The sequence below is a fragment of the Labeo rohita genome, chromosome 14, assembly GCF_022985175.1.
Source record: "Labeo rohita strain BAU-BD-2019 chromosome 14, IGBB_LRoh.1.0, whole genome shotgun sequence".
In the NCBI taxonomy this organism is placed as follows: Eukaryota; Metazoa; Chordata; class Actinopteri; order Cypriniformes; family Cyprinidae; genus Labeo; species Labeo rohita.
In genome coordinates, this window is record NC_066882.1 from 16,723,547 (window position 1) to 16,744,152 (window position 20,606).

Genomic DNA, 20,606 nt, shown 5'->3' on the forward strand with positions numbered 1-20,606 from the left:
TAAGATGACTTTAAAAAACATTTAAATGAATTACCATGAAAAGACATTTCCAGTTGTGATTTACTAAATAGAAATTAAGGATAATAATTTTTGTAATCAGAATTTGGCATCAAACTTGGCACAACTAAAAAATTTTATAGTAATTATAGTAGTTTTGCTATCGTATTATTTTCAATTATTTTTCCAGGTCTAAATGTGACCCTAGACCACAAAACCAGTAATAAGGGTCAATTTTTTTAAATTAAGATTTATACAACAGCTGAAAGTTTTCTGTTGATGTATGGTTTGTTAGGATATGACAATATTTGGTCCAGGTACATGCAAAAAAAAAAAAAAAAAATATTGAGAAAATTGCTTTTAAAGTTGTCCAAATTAAGTTCTTAGCCAGGCATATTACTAATCAAAAATTTAGTTTTGATATATTTACGGTAAGAAATGTACAAAATATCTTCATGGAACATGATCTTTACTTAATATCATAATGATTTTTGTCATAAAAGAAAAATGGATAATTTTGACCCATATAGGGTATTTTTGGCTATTGCTACAAACATACCTGTAAGACTGGTTTTGTGGTTCAGGGTCACAAATATCTTTTAATTACACTTCATATAACCAGGTTTTTCCAAATAGTTGTTGAGAGGGTGAATTAAAAGACATTTATTGATTGATTGTTGTTTTGGTTTTACATCATTTTAGATCATTTTGATTTCTACTGGTTGAGAACCACAGTGCTTTATGTAAAAATAATTAATTTTTTCTATACTTTTTGTTTAGGCTCCATTATAACCCATCCTCATTATTTTTTTAATGATTTAAAATCTAGGTATGGAGAATTAGTACTTCGCAAGCATTCATGGATGTATTATTTAGCTTGAGACGTAGAAGTAATTTAGACTTGTTAGAGTCTGGCTTTGGGCACCGTATCTGTCTGCCCGTTCTCATGTTGGCTCTGAGAGCTGAGAAAAGTGTGGTCCAGGTTAAGGTATGTGGTGAGGAACTCTGGGAAATCATTCTTTTGCACTATTTCTAGAAACATGGCCACAGCAGTCATCAACCTCTGTTGGTCACTAAAAAGAGTGGAAACAGAGAAAAGGTCAGTATTTGTTCATTTGAGCTCTTGGGCAATCGCAGAGGTGCCATAGATCTGTAACTGTTTTACAACGTAAACCACTACTGTAATTTTTATAGTATAAAAGGAGGGATATTAGATTACATTAGATTAGTTATTAATCATATGTGACCCTGGACCACAAAACCAGTCATAAAGGGTTTTTTTTTTTTTTTTAAATGGAGAAAGAATTATGCATATAAATAAGCTTTCCACTGATGTATGGTTTGTTAGGATAGGGTAATATTTGGCAGAGATACAACTATTTGAAAATCTGGAATCTGAGGGTGCCAAAATAAAAAAGAGAGAGAAAACCACCTTTAAAGTTGTCCAAATTAAGTTCTTAGCCATGCATATTACTAATCAAAAAGTTTTGATATATTTACAGTGGGAAATTTACAAATATCTTCATGGAACATCATCCTTATTTAATATCCTAATGATTTTTGGCATAACAGAAAAATTGATTATTTTGACCAGTACAATGTGTTTTTGACTATTGCTACAAATTACTACCTGTGATACTTAAGACTGGTCCTGTGGTGCAGGGTCACATTTATATTCACTTTTATTTTTGTTTTCAATTTAAATTTTAGTTGATACATTTTGGTACTTTTTAAATTTGCCATTTAATTGTCATTTTTAAAAATTTAGTATTCTGTTTTAGCCTTCGCAGGGATTTTGATTGACGGGCGATTGACTATTCACAATGCCGAAACTGCAATTTTGTCCGACAAACAAATCAGACAGGAGAGTAGAATAACGTTGGTGTTGAAATTGAAAAACGGTGTGTAGTGACGTCTTTCCATCGTTGAAACAATATACCTTCTGGTGTTCATTCACGTTTATTTTGCTGTGACTAGTAAAGAGGAAGAGATGATCTGTTCACTTGCCCCTGATACTGAGGCAGCAATCTGTCACAACACATGAAAGAGCCACAAAACGGTATTTATTTGAATTTGAATTTCTTAAAAATTTACAAAATTTGAAAGCTGAGACTTTGTTTTATGCGTAAAGTAGCCTGCTTTGTATCATCTATCGGCACGTCGTCGATGTATTTTTCTCTGCATGAGGCTTGTTAGATATAGCAACCATAACGAAGAGGGCGGGCTTTTGAGAAGGGTCAGTTGAGGTATTTTAGAATTCAGTGAACTACTGAACACTGATTTCTTCATACGTCTCCTTAAATATTCTGTAACCATTGTAAAATCACTGTAATTCATGTTTATGTGTGTGTGAATCCCACTTAATTTTCTGGTCACTATTTCTTGTTTAAGTGCACATTCCAACAAATGTTTTCTCTATGCATTATCCACCTTTTTCTTTCCAAAAGAGCAGGCGTGGCCATTTGTAAATTTAATGTGTCTGGCTTCCGGTCCAGATATTTTAAGCTGTACAAAACAGCTCGTTTTGCGACTTGCTAATTTTATTTTAATGTATTATCTTAATTATGATCACACTGGTTTGTAGTGCAAACAGTTTCACCATTTACTGCACATTATTTTTCTCATTATTTCCCTATAGCGGCTAACGAACTGGAAGTCTCACCCATAGGCATATTTCTGAATTAAAGAAATTCTCTACCTGCTTGTTTGGCAATGTATGGCTAATTTTAGATCCTCCATCAGATCTTCAGCCAAACTGCTGACAAGAGCTCGGGTCACTACCGTCCCATCATCCTCCAGTCTCACTTGGTGCCGAATCCACTGCCAAACCTGACAAACGCAGCCTCTTAAAATTTAGAGATAATATTATATTGTAGCATGTTAGCTGGACAGGGTTGTGAACCAACCTGAGATCTGGATATCTCTGCTGTTGCTGAATCCTCAACCTTTCCCAGATAGAAGAAATGACCTCTGCCTGATGTATAAAATTAATATAAATAAAACCTCCATTCATCACATAGCATAAAAGTGTTGTTTAATAGCCAAGAGTGAAAAAGTTTTGCACCTGAAAGCCAGGCTTCAATGAAGAGGACTCCTACAGCAATGTTATACCTCAGTCCGTACAGTGTTACTCCTCCCTACAGAGATATAATACACACAATACAAAGGCAATAGCATTTACACTCACCATACATTTATTAAAATGATTTCCAGTGATAGAATTCAACTGACCGCAGGCATAATGAGCAAGTCTTCAGCGGTCACAGTGATATCTTCACGCAGCTGCATGAGTTGGTTCTGACCATGAGAGTGAAGCTTGAACAGCTTTGTGAGACAGAGAACGTTATATGTTTTTATATGCAAGTGCTGTGATGGAGAAATCTATCAATGACTAAACCAAAATAAACAACTTATAGTTCACCCAGAGATAAAAAATTCTGTCATTAATTACTCATCATCATGTCGTTCCAAACCCTTAAGACCTTCATTCATCTTTGGGACACAAATTAAGATATTTTGCATAGAACTATCAGCCAGAGAGACAGAAACGACATTGTTAAAATAGTCCATGTGACATTAGTGGTTCAACCAAAATGTTACGAAGCTACTTTTTGTTCGCAAAGAAAACAAAAATAACTTTGTTCAACAATTTCTTTTGTTCTGGGTCCTTTCCAAAAATATCTTAATTTGTGTTCTGAAGATGAACGAAGGTCTTACAGGTTTGGAACAACCTGAGGGTGAGTAATTAATGACAGAATTTTCATTTTTGGGTGAACTATCTCTTTATGTGTGACACTTACTTTTTGCATGGGTTCAATCAGGTCCATGTCGTAGACCATGAATCCATCAACTCCGGCCTTGATCTCCAGTAATTTAAGTCTAAAGCAACACAAGAATGATCATTTGTATGGAAAACAATTACAGAACCATAATTGGTTGTGCTGTATTGATGTATTTCTTTGATCAGCACAATAATATATTAATGGTATGCATACTATCATGACTAAGATGGCTGTAAGCCAAGAAAAATTTTTATCAGGCAAATAGCAGTCTAACTAGATTCTAACTGAATTAGTCGAACATGATATTTTAAATGTTAGATAACATTTAGAAATAATGTTGTCAAAAATTAATGGGAAAGTTAGCATAACGTTATTTGAACATATAGTTTTGTTAACTGGGTTACAATGTTGTGGGTAATTGCAAGTTGTTGCGAACCAAACAAGGCTGCCAAGTCCACGTTTTTTCCGAGGAATCGGGCTACTTTGCGGGTTAAAGCGATCCCAATAATATTACATTTAGCTCCTGAAATGCGAATTCTACTAGGGGAATCCAGTCAAAAAACGTGTATTTTACCCCCCGTAACGCGATTTTTACCGGGGGATCCCCCCGAAACGTGATTGAGCAAGTTTTGAGTGGCAGTTGGGCGGGTTTTGTAGTGAGGGTTGTTTAAAAGGCTTGCAGTTGCTAGGGTGTTCTTGATGTTTGATGGATGATAGCCCTCCACCAAGGATCAATTACAATATAGTCTATAGATTTAGCTTGTGGCATTCTTAAATGTATATATGTGGGATTTTCCCACAGTTTTATTAAGGCAACATTTGTCAGCCTGGACATTGGTGCATGATTTAAACATATTGGTGCAGAATTACAGGTCAAATTTTAATACTTAATGGTTACAGAGTAACCATACTAAGTTAGATTATTAATAGTGATCCTGCCTTGTTACAGAGGGTTTGTCACTATTTGGTCAGTTAACTGGATGCCTGGCCATACTGGTAATACTTGGATGTAAACATCAGCATGGATTGCACAGTTAATGTACTACTGAATATGTTGTTCTGATAATTTATGCTGTCTAAACAGAAAAAATGCGTGGAAGCTGCTAAATCATCTAGAGAAGGACTTAGTATGCAGGAAAGAGTACAATATTTTGACAAACTAAAGTAAATAGGTGGTAAAGATACATACAAGCAGCATTAATTAAGATATTAGCCTAATATTTCCAATTATAAGAACAAACACGAATGTTGTCAAAATTCTTGCCCTGGAAATCCTGGTTCAGTTTGGCCAACCACAAATGCATTTTGTTCCTCAGACAGTTTTTAACACTCTTCTCCTTGATTTGTTATAACTTTTGGTAGTCTATCCACTTTAATTGTCAATGCGGAAGTAAGCTGTTTTCTGGTAAGTTAGACCTCAGGTTCATAATCCGCCATAGGGAAATAAGGAGAAGAATATCGTGCAGTAAATGGTAAAACAGTTTGCACTACAAACCAATGTGTTCATAATTAAGATAATACATTAACATAATATGGTAAGACACACCAGTTTGCAATATCAAGCAGAAAAACTAGCTTTTGTGCAGCTAAAAATAGTTGGAAGTGGATGAGACCGGAAGCCAGACAAAAAATTTACAAATGGCTGCACCCTCTCTTTTGGGAAAAATAAGGTGGGTAACACTCCAAATGTTTTTCCCTGTCCAACCGATTAGTACAGCCTAAAACATGACAATAATTGACCATTTTCAGCAGCGGCAATCACCAAAAGTTGCGAGTTCCGCTCGGTTCAGTGGCTTTGTTTACGTTCAGTGCTGCCAATATGGCCTGATGTTTTGTGAAAACACTCTATAGCGTTAATGCATTAATAAAAATATATGATATTTAAATTAAATTCAAAAGCAATTAAGTTCATTTAATGTTTTATTCCATATTAGGATTTAGAAGTATGTGCCACTATATAGATTGCGATTATTGGTTGGAATCAAATCACCATAGAGCTTTTATTTGTCCTGGTTGTTTCTTGCCTGGTTGCAGTACTGAGTACAGTCTTGTAGAGGTCACTCTCTTTGTCTCTAGGCAACAGCAATGCTGCCATACCACCTGTTGCTAGGGCACCCCTGCGGTGACACGTCTGCACTAGAAGATCCATGTAACTGTGAAGGAATCGCTTCTCCATATCCACATACTTACTGCGATCAGGGAGGAGGAAATCAGTCCGATGACCTAGAGAGACAACCATCATTGCTAATGAGGAGTGCGATTGAGTCTACTACTCAAACTCGCAGAAAATGTATGTGCTGACCGAATTTGTTGACAAAGGAAGCTGAGTAATCCCAAATGCCACAGTTTAGACCAGCAGAGTGCTCCTTGAGCTCGTACAAAATCTCCTCCATCTCAAACGATGCCAGGACACACTCGATCAACACAGTGGCCTTTATGCAGCCCGTTGGCATGCTGAGCTACAAAATAATTCAGAATACATTAGATTAAAACTGCAGCGGGATCATACATAATCTCCGTCAACACTCACACCTTCTTCTCAGTCCAGAAAAAAATCTGACTCCAGAGTCTGGCCTCCATGTAGCTCTCAACCTGCACAACAAAACATGAGTTTCTAGGATATGTATGATACATGATACTACACTGAAGTTCTGTCCTGGTAAACAGAGTAATCTGATCTGACACTGACCTTGGATAAGTAGAAAAAAGGGCCACTCTGGTTTTGAAGAAGTAGTTTTGCATTATGAAACATAAGCAGACCAAAATCAAACAGTGGACCTGGAACCTCTCGACCATTCACCTACAGACAAACAGATGCTCATATACTTCAAACTACGAAGAAGGATATTTTACTATTTAGGACTGGCTTATTTACAGCTAAAGAATTATCGGATTTATCCTTCATTTAAATCTGAATCATGAATATGAAGAGTCTTATTATGAATGGCTTTCACTGAAATACCATCATGTTGTGCTCCACCATGTTCCATGCACGAGGACGGAGCATCAGTATTGGAGCTTGAGAAATGTGTGGTACATCTATTTAAGAGGAATATAACAGATTGTTAATGCATGCTTTCTATATATCTCTGATGAGATTTTTGTGTTAAAGAATATTTAATTCATTTCACAAGTAGCAGGACTCATAAGACTCACTGTGAAACTGGTTGTGCACAGCCTGATAAACATTATAAATGCCCTTTATTTGATTGCGATATGTTGGGCAGTTGCCATCATCAAAATCAATCTACAACAGAATGTAACGATAATACATTACAACCAGGAATTTTAGTGTATGTCATCTTATTTGCATAACTAAGTCCTACCTGTAACCCTTGGGCAGTAGATTTGAGTCCCATTATAAGACGTTGTGTATCACAGGGTGAAAGGTCACCAACGTCCACATGTCTGCAGTGTAATCGGGATGGAACTGGGCTCACTTTCCAGCTGGGATCATTTCGGATGTGAGCTGTGTCCTTTAGAAAACCTGGCAACTCTCCAGTCAGATCCAACTGAACTTTCCGAAGGACTCGCAAATTCAAAACCTTGCACAAGAGTGAAGACATCTTTTGATGAACACTAATCCAAAAGATAAACACGCAAACAACAAACATTGTGTTTATCCTAGAAAAGTAATTAGAGTTTCCTTAATATGCATTATGGTTTAATTCTATTAGAAATTATATGGGCAATTCTACAGCATTGGTTCTAAGACAGAGTTGGAAATGTCTTGGGAAAAAAAAGTGTATTTTTCCACAAATTTTGTATGTATGCAAATTGTATAATATCCATGGTATACACTTCTAGTGACTGTGCAGTTAAATTTTCATATTGTATTTTCAGAAAGTTTTGGAATATTTGTTCTCTCCCCAAATTTGTCACTACCGAAACAGTAATATATAACTGAATAAGGTTTATATTGACCTATTAAAATTTTGCTTACATCTACATTGTAAATATATATTTTTTGCTATTTTATTAAAACGTTGTCAGAGGTAAATCAATAACAACTACAATTTCAACAATATTTCAAGTGTGATTTATGAGATTTGTTGTATTTTGAATCCAATTTTTCTTTGTAAAAGGCAAAAGGTTGATCATACTGATTTCAGTGTTAGTTTGAATGTACACTGAACCAAACACTATCATAACATCTTAGTTGATAATTACTTTATATTTATTATTTTTATATTATTATTTTATATTTATATTATTAAATTACTGTATTTTTGACAAAACATCCCATGTTTTGGTAGTGACAGCACATTTTCTGTATGTTTTGGTAATGACCACATCACATTACAGAATTTTAACCATCATACTAAAACACTACAAAAAACATACTTACTGTAAACACTAAAAATTTGCATAACTGTACTAAACATTTGTTTATTTCCCCCAAATAAAAGAATTATGTGTTCCCTTTTGTCACTACTAAAACAATGATTACGTTTTAGTCAAGACGTCATGGGATAACACCCAAAAAACAGATGTCACTACTGAAATTTCACCAAATGTTTTGGCTGTGACAATTTTTAGATACTTAACCTAGAATGAACCTAAAATGAACTGTTATGGAATAACTCCCAAAAAAAGTGTTTAATTGTAGAAAAATGGTTTGGTAGTGACAAGTTACACACAGATTTTTCAGACTTTTGAACACATTTACCTCAAAATGATGAGGCCTATCTACTCACACCTTGTAGCTATGTACTGTACTTTTTAAAAAAAAAAAAAATAATAATAATAATAATTTTTAAAAACAACAATGGAATAAAATGCAAAAATTCTTTCAACATCACTCATTCATAAGTTGAAATTTAGCCACTAGGATTCAGGACAGCCACATCCCAATTGAAGGTACCAACTAAATGATGATTTTATATACTGATATTTTAAATTGTATTGTGTATTTCAATAGATAATAAAAGAGTAAGATTTGAATACTTAAATGCTTTTTAAATGTGTTTTTTTGGTTGTGGGACAACAATTCGCACTAATTATGTACAATGGCCTATATGCTGTAAGTTCAAGTGGTTTCCCAATACCTTGTCAACCTCTGGTTGGAAGGTAGAGATGAGCTCAGACAGAAATTGCACAGCATCAGAGTTAAATAGAGTGTGAAACTCTCTCTCCAGTCCTGAGGGAGGCGTTTCCAGCTCAACACCTTGATGTACCTGCTTATCAGCATATTAATAAACCGGCATGATCTCCAGACACTGAATCATCATACAGTGCTGCACATTACATTTCACAGACGGACACATAGCGGTGATACAATTACATATGCATACATACAAATATAGAAACATACTGAAAATATACATTTTAATAAGGATGTTATTACTGTTTTGGCAGTCACACATTAGAGAGAACTTACCAACATTTTTGCAGTCGTCCAGAAAATCTAGAGTTGGACTTTGATAAGTGACACTGCACTGTTTACTTTAAGCCCCACATGACTATTAGTTAACGAATCGGTGTTTTTAACAAAGCTTTCAAGGGTAAGAATCAGTAAACAAACTCGACTAAAAATGTTAAACGAACAAACATCAAAAATAAGTCACTGGAAAGACGATAAAACTTCCACCCCATTTTCGTATAATACATTATTTTAGAACATCATATAGTGACTTCCATATTTATTTAGTTTGTGTGTGTATTTGTGTGCTCCGTGTACAGTTTCAGTTTTGTTGCGCTCTTTTGTGTGTGTTGTTTTGAAGTAACGTTACCAAACAAAACGCTCCCAGTGTTCTATGACTTCTCGCGAGATTACACTTATGTCAACGTCGTACGTGGCTACAGACCCAAACAGTGTAAGAAGACTCCGTCAGGAATGCATCAGCAAAATGCGGAGTCTACCGGTCAACACATCAAATACAGTTCCTGACGTTTAAATCTTTGAAATTTCCACATGAAGCTTGAGGTGAAGGGCTGAAGGTTGCGTTTGAATCATTTATCTGACCCGTTAGCATCAATACATTTGCACTGTGCCATTCTGTGAGGCACTTGTTTGCCCTAGGAAGATAGCATGGCAGATATCGAGTCCTCCTTTGAATTTAGCTCATCTCTTACCAGCTCTTCGCTGCCTCCCCCTCGGACTCGAATCTTTAAGATCATCGTGATCGGAGACTCTGGAGTTGGCAAGACTTGCCTCACCTATAGATTCTGTGCGGGCAAGTTTCCAGATAAGACTGAGGCCACTATCGGTGTGGATTTTCGAGAGAAGGTTATTGAAATAGACGGCGAGAAAATCAAGGTGAGGATGCTTCTGATGTAAATCAGCAATATTTTAATACCAATGTAGCAGATTACTTATAAATACCAGTTGTCAGTATGAACTATCAATCAGAGGGCAGAATGCATGTATTAGATTGTGTACAATACATGTTTCAGTTCTGATTTAGTTGAAAATTTACATCTACAGTAAGCTTTATAAGGTAGATGAGACGACCAATGTAATGCAGGGTTAGACTCATTATTGTGACTGTCTATGGATGGTCATAGTAGCCTTTGTATGTAACTAAATGTAACTTATTATGTATATAATACCTACCTGTGTTTGTCATTTATGCATGAGCACACCCTGCATTCTCCTGCAATGTTAAAAGTATGCACTAAAATATGCAGTCAAAATTATTCAACCCCCATGCAGAGAACGAAATTGTGACAACAGTTCAACAATAGCATCAGTACACTATTAGAGAAAGTTTATTAATACACATTTGAGTAATTCTGAAAACATAAGTTGATGAATAATGAAGAAACAACAACTAGTTGGCTCTAAACATATATACGTTCAAAATTATTCAACCTTCAAATGTCAAATTTGGTGCAGACTCCTTTATTCTTTAAAACCACCAATAAACGCTGCTTGGACGTGCTTAGAAGCTTCTGTCACCTCTCAACTGCAATCTTGGCCCATTCCTTGCCTGAAAAAGCTTTCAGATCACTGATAATCTTTTACATTACGGTTTTCACATTGCCACTGCTTTCTTCAAATTCAATGAGCATTAAATCTGGAGACTGAACGGGCCTATGACTGATCCCTGAGCTAAGAATAAGTAGATTTGGATGTTTACTTTGGGGTGATTGTTCTGCAGGGTATTCATTAGCTTCAGTCTTTGCCCCAAAGGCATCACAATTCTTGCCAAAATGGCCCAATACTTCAAAGAAGCCATGATGTCCGTCAAACAGTAATGATTTCCACTTCCTACAACAGTAAAACACCCTCATAACAGGACTGGTCCACCTTAGTGTTTGACGATGGAGTTCTTCTGGTTATAAGCTTTGCCTTTTTTTTTGCACATACCAATGATCCATAGGTCCAAAAATTTCTAGTTTGGTCACATCATTCCATAAAACATTCTTTAAGAACTCCACAGGTCTACCTAAATGAATTTTAGCATGTTAAAGTCAGCGTTTTATGTTCTTCTTGGTCAAAAGTGGCATTTAGATGCCCCAACGTGAAAGCCATGCTTGACTTGTGTTCATCTTATACACTGCATTAAAATGCAGATATGCATTTTTCCACCTTTCATCTTCATATAGCCTTTAGACTTTCTAAAATAATAAAATTATTTTTTCTTTATAGCTTGTGTGAGAGCTCTGTTGACTTAGTCATATTAGCTACTCAAACTTCAGCACATGCATGTGCTAACTGTATGTGTAACAGCTCAAACTAATTCTGTTTTCTAACGGAGTTTCTAAAAGTTTAAATGTGTTTTAAGACAGTTTTGTTCCCCACCATACAAAAAAGTGACAAAAAACAGCAATGCTAAATAGGGGTTGAATAATTTTGACATAGCTGTGTAAAAGTCCTATAACTCAAAAATATTACGTTATATATTGACATCACTTTTTAATATGCCAGTAATCTGTTGTACATGCAATTTAAAGTCCTGGATCTAGTCCTGGTATTTGTAAAGTACTGCGGTCTCTGAGGGGTTGAATAATTTCGGTTGCATCTGTAAGTTGACAGGTAATAGCTCTCCTGTTTTCCCTCTACCAGGTCCAGCTATGGGACACCGCAGGCCAGGAACGCTTCCGAAAGAGTATGGTGCAGCACTACTACCGCAACGTCCACGCTGTGGTGTTTGTCTACGATGTCACCAACGCCGCTAGTTTCCGAAGCCTTCCGGCCTGGATCGAGGAGTGCCGCCAGCATGCCCTGGGTCAAGAGGTGCCCAGAATCTTAGTCGGCAACAAATGCGACCTACGTCACGCCGCTCAAGTAAGCACCGACGTAGCGCAGCAGTTCGCCGACGCACACTCGATGCCTCTCTTCGAGACCTCTGCCAAAAACCCCTATGGAAACGACGACGGCGGTAGGAATAATAGTGACCACGTGGAGGCCATTTTTATGACGGTGGCGCACAAGCTGAAATCTCAGAAGCCACTGGTGTTAAGCCAACCACCGTCAGGAGATACTGTCACTCTCAGGAGGCAGGATGAGGAGGACAGGGGAAGTTGGGGATGTGGATGTTGGAGGAGCTAATGAAGGAGTCACCACTGTACAGAATGGAAATGGTGAAGCACCTTTTAAAGAAGCAGGTTCAGATGTGCTTTTGTGTTATTTGTGAAAGTCCAGGTCTAAGGTTGGGGACACGGGAACATCTGTTCTCAAGATTTCGTTTTGTATCTGGCCATTATTTTAAAGGGAAAATCATTCCTCTATCACTCAAACCAGAGGCTTTGAGAAGTTGCATGTAGGCCCGTCTGCCTTACATATACAAGCTTCATCCATTATATGTCTAACTCATATCATACACCACTGCCAAACACGCTCTACATTTGCCTACTAAAGAATTTCACGACGCAATTAGATAAACTGTTCTGTTAAATCACTTTCAAGGTGACAGGTTTTAGTCTGTGTGTTTGTTGTTTGTTCTTTCATTCTGTGTCACCCACACACATGCAGGCACTTCCTGTGAAAGTTGTCAGTTCGCTAAAGAGAAACTGATGAGCAAACACCAAATGCAGGTTATTTATTACTGCTGCTAAAATAATTTAAAGAAAATAAAGCTGATATCCTTGCCTTGCCTAAAGCCAGTCCTAGTCTACTGCCAGTGTTTTATTTATTGCCAATTTCTTTTCTTCTAGCAGTCATTCATCTGAATAAAATATTCTTGATTATGCATGATAACCAGTACTTTCTGTGAATCATGTTGAAATGTAGATAAAAAGGGACTAGAATTCGCTGACAATATTTCCTTCAGTGTCTACACAGTCAGGTTTTGTATGTAGTACTGCTTTGTTAGGCAAAATGAAAATGATCTGTACTGTATAATCGCAGATTAGTACCTCATATTATTCATGGCATCTGCTCTGTGCATGGCATAAATTTGAACAAAAGGTCTGATATCAGTCTATATTTCAATATGTAATCTGTCAGTACAAGTATACAGATATGCTAATGATTAAATTGTCTTTCCCTTCCCATCTTCTTGATACGCAGGACAGAGTTCAATCCATTACAGGGAATATTCACTCATGTCTTTATGTAACCACAGCTGGTCCTGTGGAGTGCATGAAAGATGCTCAGGCATGACATGCTTTATTTCTTTTATGGGGAGTTGCCAAAAACAGGTTTTGCGTATGATTTCCGGTTAATTTTTTAGAGTACAATTAAGGTCAAAAGTTTACATATACCTTGCAAAATGTTAATTATTTTACCAAAACAGGAGGGACCATACAAAATGCATGTTATTATTTACCCTGTTCAAAATTACCCTGTTCAAAAGTTTACCAGTTACCCAAATGATCCACAGCTGTTTTTTTTTTTAAGTGATCAACAGTTAAACTGCCCGCTGTTCTTCAGAAAAAACCTTAAGGTCACACAAATTCTTAGATTTTTTTTTTCTGCTTTTTGTGTATTTGAACCCTTTCCAACAATGACTGTATGATTTTGAGATCCATCTTTTCACACTGAAGACAACTGAGGGACTATTATGCAACTATTACAGAATGTTCAAATGCTCACTGATGCTTTAGAAGCATTAACAATGTCTTAAGAGCTGGGGGGTGAAAACTTTTTGAATTTGTAGATCAGGGTAAATTTAACTTATTTTGTCCTCTGGAAAACAAGTATCTTCTGTAGCTCTTGAAGGGCAAAACTAAATTAAAAAAATATGTGATATTTAGGCAAAATAAGAATAATGTACACATCTTCATTCTGTTCAAAAGTTTTCACCCTCAAGCTCTTAATGCTTTGTTTTTCCATCTAGAGCATCAGTGAGCATTTGAACCTTCTGTAATAGTTACATATGAGTTCCTCAGTTGTCCTCAGTGTGAAAAGATGGATCTCAAAATCATAGTCATTGTTGAAAAGGGTTCACAAAAATGCTGAAAAACCAAAGAATTAGTGGGACCTGAAGGATTTTTCTGAAGAACAGCAGACAGTTTAACTGTTCAGGACTTTCACCACAGCTCTGGATCATTCAGGTAACAATACAATATTAAGAATGAAGGGGATGTAAGGGTCATTTTTATAAATTCAATTATTATTTTCTCTTGTGGACAATATGTAAAATCTTTTATGTTAAATATCTCATTTAGGTCAGTACTAAATAAAAAAAAACTTTTTTTTTTGGTATGAAACCCTCTTATTTTGGTAAAATAATTAACATTTTGCAGATTCTGCAAGGTGTGTTTAAACATTTGTCCTCAATTGTAGGTTGGTTAAGGGCCTGATTAGCTGATACATTGCAATGTTTGATTCGGGTTCAATAATAGGCATGTGTTTGGTTGAGGAATTGTGCACGGTTAATGATGGCTCTTAAAAATTTAAATGCAACGTGTTGGATGCATATTAAGACTTGTCTATTTGTGCTTATGGGTCCTTACAGAAGGTTTATGTCTTATTTATCTGCCAGAAACATCATAAGCATTTATAATTTTTGTAGGTTTGTGCTAAACTGGTCTTGATAAAAATCCTTGGTCGGGATTCTCTTCGTTGTTGTCTGTACAAATTTTTCTTTTTACCCAGTGTACCATTTTAAGTGTCCTTCAGAGTTCTGTATTTTTTTCTGTCTTCATTAACACATTAATAACATAGTTAATAATGTATAATATGAGCAGATCTCAAAAATCCACGAAAGATCTAAATGCAGAAAAATATATGGAATATGGTTTAAGATTATTAACATGTTGAAGTGTTACATTTTTATTATATGGAATTGTTTATTATTCTTGGGAAATTATGCATCTTTGCAACCAAAGTGTATGAGCCAATCCATGATATCAGGGGTCATCAGTTAAAATAGCACCTTGCAATGCCAGAACTCAAGCATGCACAACATATCTTTACTAGTCATTTGTCTGATACAACTCATGCCTTTAATGTTGGTCAGTGAGTTGAAGTGATACAGTTTTGAGAAAATAAACAATATAAACCGTCAATCCACTATAATCAGAGTGCAAAAGAAATCAGTGCTTGGTTTTAACTGTTTCAATGTTTTACTAAAAAATAAAGTACAACATCTTTGAATTTCAGGAGACTGGTGTTGTGCCTTATTTGTGTAATAGAGGATTTGCACTTACATCACGATTTGGTCAGTTACCTGGATGTGTGGCCATATTGGCAATACTTGGATGTAAATAACAGCATTGATTGCATGGTTAATGTACTACTGAATATGTTGTTCTGATAATTTATGCTGTCTAAACCACAGGAGAAAAAAAAAACGTGTGGAAGCTGCTAAATCATATAGAGGAGGACTTATTAAGGAGGAAAGGGTGCAATATTTTGACAAACTAAAGTGGTAGACAAGTACGAGCAGTTTAAATTAAGATAGTAGCCTAAACTCTCACCTACCTGTTCAGAAATGATAAGAACAAACATGAACGTTCTCAAGATTCTTACATTGGAAATCCTGGTTCGGTTAATAATTTAATAAAATTAATAATGTTCAGACCAGAAACTTATTTTAAAAACATGACATCGCAAAAATGATACTGTATCTTGATGTTACCATCCTTTGAAATGCAAAGTTCTGCAAATTGATAAAGAGGCAAATAGAACATTTAATTTCTAATACATTGTTTATTGTGAAATATATACAAACAGGTTAATGTGTGCAAAAATATCAGTCTATCATGTAAAAAGTATTAAGCTAAGGCACATGCCTTTAGAAAAAAAGCACACACACACTAAAAGATATAAAATATGGCACTGATAATAACTTAAACATCAAGAAACAAATTTAAGTTGATTTGAAACAAACAGGCTTGATGAAATCTGGACATTTTTCACTTTGTGGGGAAAATGAATGAACTATATTTACCATTACTTCATATTTTCCCCAGTCACACACATTTAAAAACAATCATACATATCAATTACTAAGCTAGTCTGCTATACGGTGGAAGTGTGGATTGGTCTTGCTGTTCCTGCTCGGGACAGCGATCCATGAATGACATGGGGGAGTTAAAGATTCGCTCATCTCCGTCTGCTTGAGGCAAAATAAAATCTCATTACAGTCAGCCACATCCTCATTAACATCATCATAATGGCATACATTGTGGCTCATATAGCAGATGACTTATGAAATATGATTTTGTTATCTCAATGTACAAACCCACTTCAACAACACATCTCTCACGTACCTTGCCAAGTGCATACAAGTTCAGTCGGAGTAAAAGGATCATTCTGAGGAACTAGAAACTCCTGTAAAACACACAACCATGCAGTAATTAAAGGTATAGTTCACCCAAAAATGAAAATTCTGTCATTAATTAGGACCCTACCACGTTCAAGGTCCAGAAAGATACCATGAACATCAACAAAACAGTCATTTTTGGACCTTGAATGTGGTAGGACCCTTGTTGTCTATGGAGAGTCAGAAAGTTCAGATTTCATCAAAAATATCTTAAATTGTGTTCCAAAGACGAACAAAGGTCTTACAGGTTTGGAATGACATGAGGGTGAGTAATTAATGACAGAATTCTCATTTTTGGGTATATACTAAATACTGCAGTTTTATTGCATTACAAAAGATTTCACCCACCATCCCATTTGCTGAGTCGTAGCAGCCGCAAAGCGGCAGACTGCGGCAGCCGACATATGCAATGAGAGAAGAAAAGAGCAAAGACCCCATGCAGGCCACCAGAAGGGTGCTGTTTGCTCCCTTGACCATCCGGGTGAGCACGAATCTCTGCATAGGACACAGCTTTTTCAACTACTTCTATAGCGTATAACAAATGGGAGAGTAAATATGATCTGGTGTGACTGTACCACTTCAGGGACAGGATGGGCATGGAAGATCTCATCATCCTCTTCTCCATAGCTGAGTGTGACACAAGCATAAACGAAGACAATCACAACCGCAAAAAGTGACATCATAGATGATGCGATCATGACATTTACCTATAGGTATTAATGAGAGCGAGTTAATATCAACAGGTAGAAAGAGACAACCGTCAGGAAAAATTACTGTGGATAAGATGGATAAGAAATACCAAAACTGGGTTTTTCTTCTGGGATGCAAAGAGGGCAAGTACACCGGGGGCAGCCATAATCTAAAAGATGAGGAAAAAGTGAAATGAGAGTTACTGAATCATATGAAGCCCCTGATGATGGGAGGAAAATACTACATTTTAATGCTTTTGTATTTTCTCACAAAACTTTTGCATTCCCCTAAGAAACTTAAGATTTGCTTGCAAAGCTTTGTGATGGAAATATGAGGAGATATGAGGTGGGAGGAAAAACTATTTCCGAGATTTCTCAGGGGAATCGAATACCTTTGCAAGGGAATGCAAAAGCATTTTTTCCTATCATCTCATATTTTTGTCCTGTTTGAGGCCCTGTGGATCATCGCAAGATGCCACGAGAGGGTGAATACAGGCCAAGCGGGACATCTAAGCCATTTATTTGATCCAAAGCACAGCAAAAACAGTACAATTACGAAATATTTTTACTATTTAAAGTAACTGTTTTCTATTTAAATTCATTTTAAAATGTAATTTATTCCTTTGATTTCAAAGCTGCTTTTTAGGCCTCATTGCTCCAGTCACACGATCCTTCAGAAATCATTCTAATATTCTGATTTGCCGCTCAAAAAACATTTACTGTTATTATTATGTTGAAAATTAGCTGATTTTTTTTTCAGGTTTCCTTGATGAATAGAAATTCAGAAGAACAGCATTATATTTGTAACATTATAAATGTCTTTATCATCACTTTTGATCAATTTAAAGCATCCTTGCTAAATAAAAATATTAATTTCTGACTCCAAGCTTTTGAATGGTATAGTGTTATGGTATAATGTTACAAAATCATTTTATTTTGAATAAATGCTGAACTTTGGCTCTTTCTATTCATCAAAGAATCCTGAAAAAAAATATACTCAACTGTTCTAAAGATTGATAATAATAATAATAATAATAATAATAACTAGATAAAAAAGTTTGTCAAGACAAACTTTAAGTTGGCTTGAGAAAGCCGGAACAGAAAGTTTTAAAAAGTTTGTAAAGTTTAAGAAGTTTTAAAAAGTTTGATGGTTTTCAGTCTGAAATAGTTTGAAGTCTAAAGTAGTTTTAAAAGTTTATAGTTGGAATGTTTTGAAGGCAATACAGTCTGTCAGAGATAGATAGATTAGCAAGTTAGTAGCATATTGCTAGCATGATTGTAGCATGATTAGCAAGTTGCTAGCATGTTTTTAACATGGTCAGCAAGTTAGTAGCATGTTGCTAGCATGATTAGCAAGTTACTAACATCTTGCTAGCATGATTGTAGCATGATTAGCAAGTTGCTAGCATGTTTTTAACATGGTCAGCAAGTTAGTAGCATGTTGCTAGCATGATTAGCAAGTTACTATCATCTTGCTAGCATGATTGTAGCATGATTAGCAAGTTGCTAGCATGTTTTTAACATGGTCAGCAAGTTAGTAGCATGTTGCTAGCATGATTAGCAAGTTACTAACATCTTGCTAGCATGATTGTAGCATGATTAGCAAGTTGCTAGCATGTTTTTAACATGGTCAGCAAGTTACTATCATGTTTCTAGTATGATTAGCAAAGTTGCTAACATGTTTCTAACATGATTAACAAGTTGCTAGCATGATTAGCAAGTTGCTAGCATGTCTGTAGCATGATTAGCATGTTGCTAGCATGTCTCTAGCATGATTAGCAAGTCGCTAGCATGATTAACGAAGTTGCTAGCATGTCTCTAGTATGATTAGCAAGTTGCTAGCATGATTGTAGCATAATTAACATTTCGTTAACATGTTATTAGCATGATTAACAAGTTGCTAGCATGTCTCTAGCATGATTAGCAAGTTGCTAGCATGTTTCTAGTATGATTAGCAAGTTGCTAGCATGTCTCTAGCACGATTAGCAAGTTATTAGCATGATTCTGGTTGCTAGCCATAGATAGATAGGTAGATAGACAGTAATGGTAGATGATAGATAGATAGATGAGTTTGAATGAGTTTAAATGGATTAGAAATACAGTACACAGAAGGGAAGTTTGATTGAGTCTCAAAGGATTCTGGGAGTTTTGGCAGTTGGAATTTGAAAAGTGCTGGCTCATTTGAACATTCCGTCAATGTAAGTCTATGGGATTCTTCCCAGTTTTAAACGTCATTTTTAGGAAAATTGTAAGTCCGATCAGTTAGAAAAGATATAGCAACTAACTTCAGATCAGTCTGAAGATCTGGGCTGAGTTTAGAGTTTGCAGAGTTAAAGCTCTAGGACGAGTTAGAGTTGATAATTTTAGTCTCAGAAGAAAATAGCATATCAGTAAGTTGGCTTTCTCAAGCCAACTTAATAATAATAATAGGTTCTTGAACAGAAAATTATTAGAATGATTTTTAAAAGATCATGTGACACTGATGATTGGTGCTGAAAATTTAGCATTCATCACAGGCATAAATTAGATTTTGAAAAGTTATTTTAAATAGTAAAAAATATTCAAAATTGTACTGCTTTTGCTGTACTTTGGATCAAATAAATGCAGGCTTGATGAGCAGAAGAGACTTTAAAAAACATTAAAAGTCTTACTGTTCAAAAACGTTTTCTGGTAGTGTATTAAAGTGTTATATATTTTAATATGGGATACCAAAACGAATTATATTGTCCTAACATAACTCTTTTTTTATGTGACTGACACTTTCCCAGTTTGCTAACAATATACTGGCAAACTGGAATGGCGTTACTGATTAACAGATGAAGCCTTTTAAGTCATATTTAAATAAATAAAATGTCAGTTTTAAGCTTTCTCACCAGCCCAGCCCAGAGTGGAGCCCTAGTTTCACTTAGTGTAGTGCTCTTGCGGAAAACTGCATCCATAAATCCGCAAACCACGCAAAGCCCCGCGCACGCCACCTGAAGGATGCCGAGGACCACCACACTCTTCTGATTAAAAATGAAATACCTGTAACGGTCCATCTCAGGCCTTCAGCGGAGAGAGAAAAACCAAAAAAGTAGGCAATGTATTTTTATATTGATACATATTATATAAAATAGACAAAATTCTTCAGTATTATGTCTCCGAACAAAGCTGGATCCTTTATCAAACGTCTATGACGTGAAGCCGTCACGATGGCTTTCCACGTTTGTGTGTTAATTCTGAAACTACGAAACCACTTTACTAACTTAATTTTATTAAATGTTATACGTAACCTATGCTACGCCTGATTTTATACGTGTGAAGTGGTGTACAAGTCCTATGAATTACAATACATTTAGTATTTACCTGTGCCGTTTTTCCTTTGTCACTTCCGGACCGCTTTTGTTTGGAAGCAAGCGGTGAAACTCAGCGTGTCACTCATTTACCTGGGGAGCGCGCAGGTGCAGCGCTATGACCACGCCCCCACACTGTGGATATTT

The 20,606-nt window shown here is 35.9% G+C and overlaps 3 protein-coding genes across 5 annotated transcripts; 1 reads left to right on the top strand and 2 right to left on the bottom strand.

Moving 5' to 3' along the window:
* Nucleotides 1–323: 323 nt before the first annotated feature.
* Nucleotides 324–9,491, bottom strand: ugl (ureidoglycolate lyase). Of its 2 annotated transcripts, none has more exons than XM_051127245.1 (15): nucleotides 9,160–9,491; nucleotides 8,828–8,956; nucleotides 7,106–7,324; nucleotides 6,936–7,026; nucleotides 6,742–6,818; nucleotides 6,469–6,579; nucleotides 6,312–6,371; nucleotides 6,082–6,238; nucleotides 5,804–6,002; nucleotides 3,798–3,876; nucleotides 3,229–3,321; nucleotides 3,062–3,134; nucleotides 2,904–2,971; nucleotides 2,696–2,826; nucleotides 324–1,070 (listed from the first exon to the last, which is right to left on the bottom strand). In XM_051127245.1, the coding sequence occupies exons 1-15, from the start codon at nucleotides 9,163–9,165 to the stop codon at nucleotides 902–904; spliced, it is 1,662 nt and encodes a 553-aa protein (XP_050983202.1). In that variant the 5' UTR covers nucleotides 9,166–9,491; the 3' UTR covers nucleotides 324–901. The 2 variants fall into 2 exon arrangements, with proteins under 2 accessions (XP_050983202.1, XP_050983201.1); XM_051127244.1 differs by having other exon boundaries at nucleotides 8,828–8,959.
* An 87-nt stretch (nucleotides 9,492–9,578) lies between these two features.
* On the top strand, nucleotides 9,579–15,266 carry rab33ba (RAB33B, member RAS oncogene family a). Its single transcript, XM_051127246.1, has 2 exons — nucleotides 9,579–10,038; nucleotides 11,791–15,266. The coding sequence occupies exons 1-2, from the start codon at nucleotides 9,811–9,813 to the stop codon at nucleotides 12,274–12,276; spliced, it is 714 nt and encodes a 237-aa protein (XP_050983203.1). The 5' UTR covers nucleotides 9,579–9,810; the 3' UTR covers nucleotides 12,277–15,266.
* Nucleotides 15,267–15,809: 543 nt separating this feature from the next.
* On the bottom strand, nucleotides 15,810–20,580 carry zgc:113425 (uncharacterized protein LOC541425 homolog). 2 transcript variants are annotated; one of them, XM_051127167.1, is made up of 7 exons: nucleotides 20,473–20,580; nucleotides 20,001–20,172; nucleotides 17,238–17,297; nucleotides 17,014–17,145; nucleotides 16,787–16,933; nucleotides 16,386–16,446; nucleotides 15,810–16,228 (listed from the first exon to the last, which is right to left on the bottom strand). In XM_051127167.1, the coding sequence occupies exons 2-7, from the start codon at nucleotides 20,163–20,165 to the stop codon at nucleotides 16,122–16,124; spliced, it is 672 nt and encodes a 223-aa protein (XP_050983124.1). In that variant the 5' UTR covers nucleotides 20,166–20,172; nucleotides 20,473–20,580; the 3' UTR covers nucleotides 15,810–16,121. The 2 variants fall into 2 exon arrangements, with proteins under 2 accessions (XP_050983124.1, XP_050983123.1); XM_051127166.1 differs by having other exon boundaries at nucleotides 15,810–16,231.
* Between the last annotated feature and the right edge of the window lie 26 nt (nucleotides 20,581–20,606).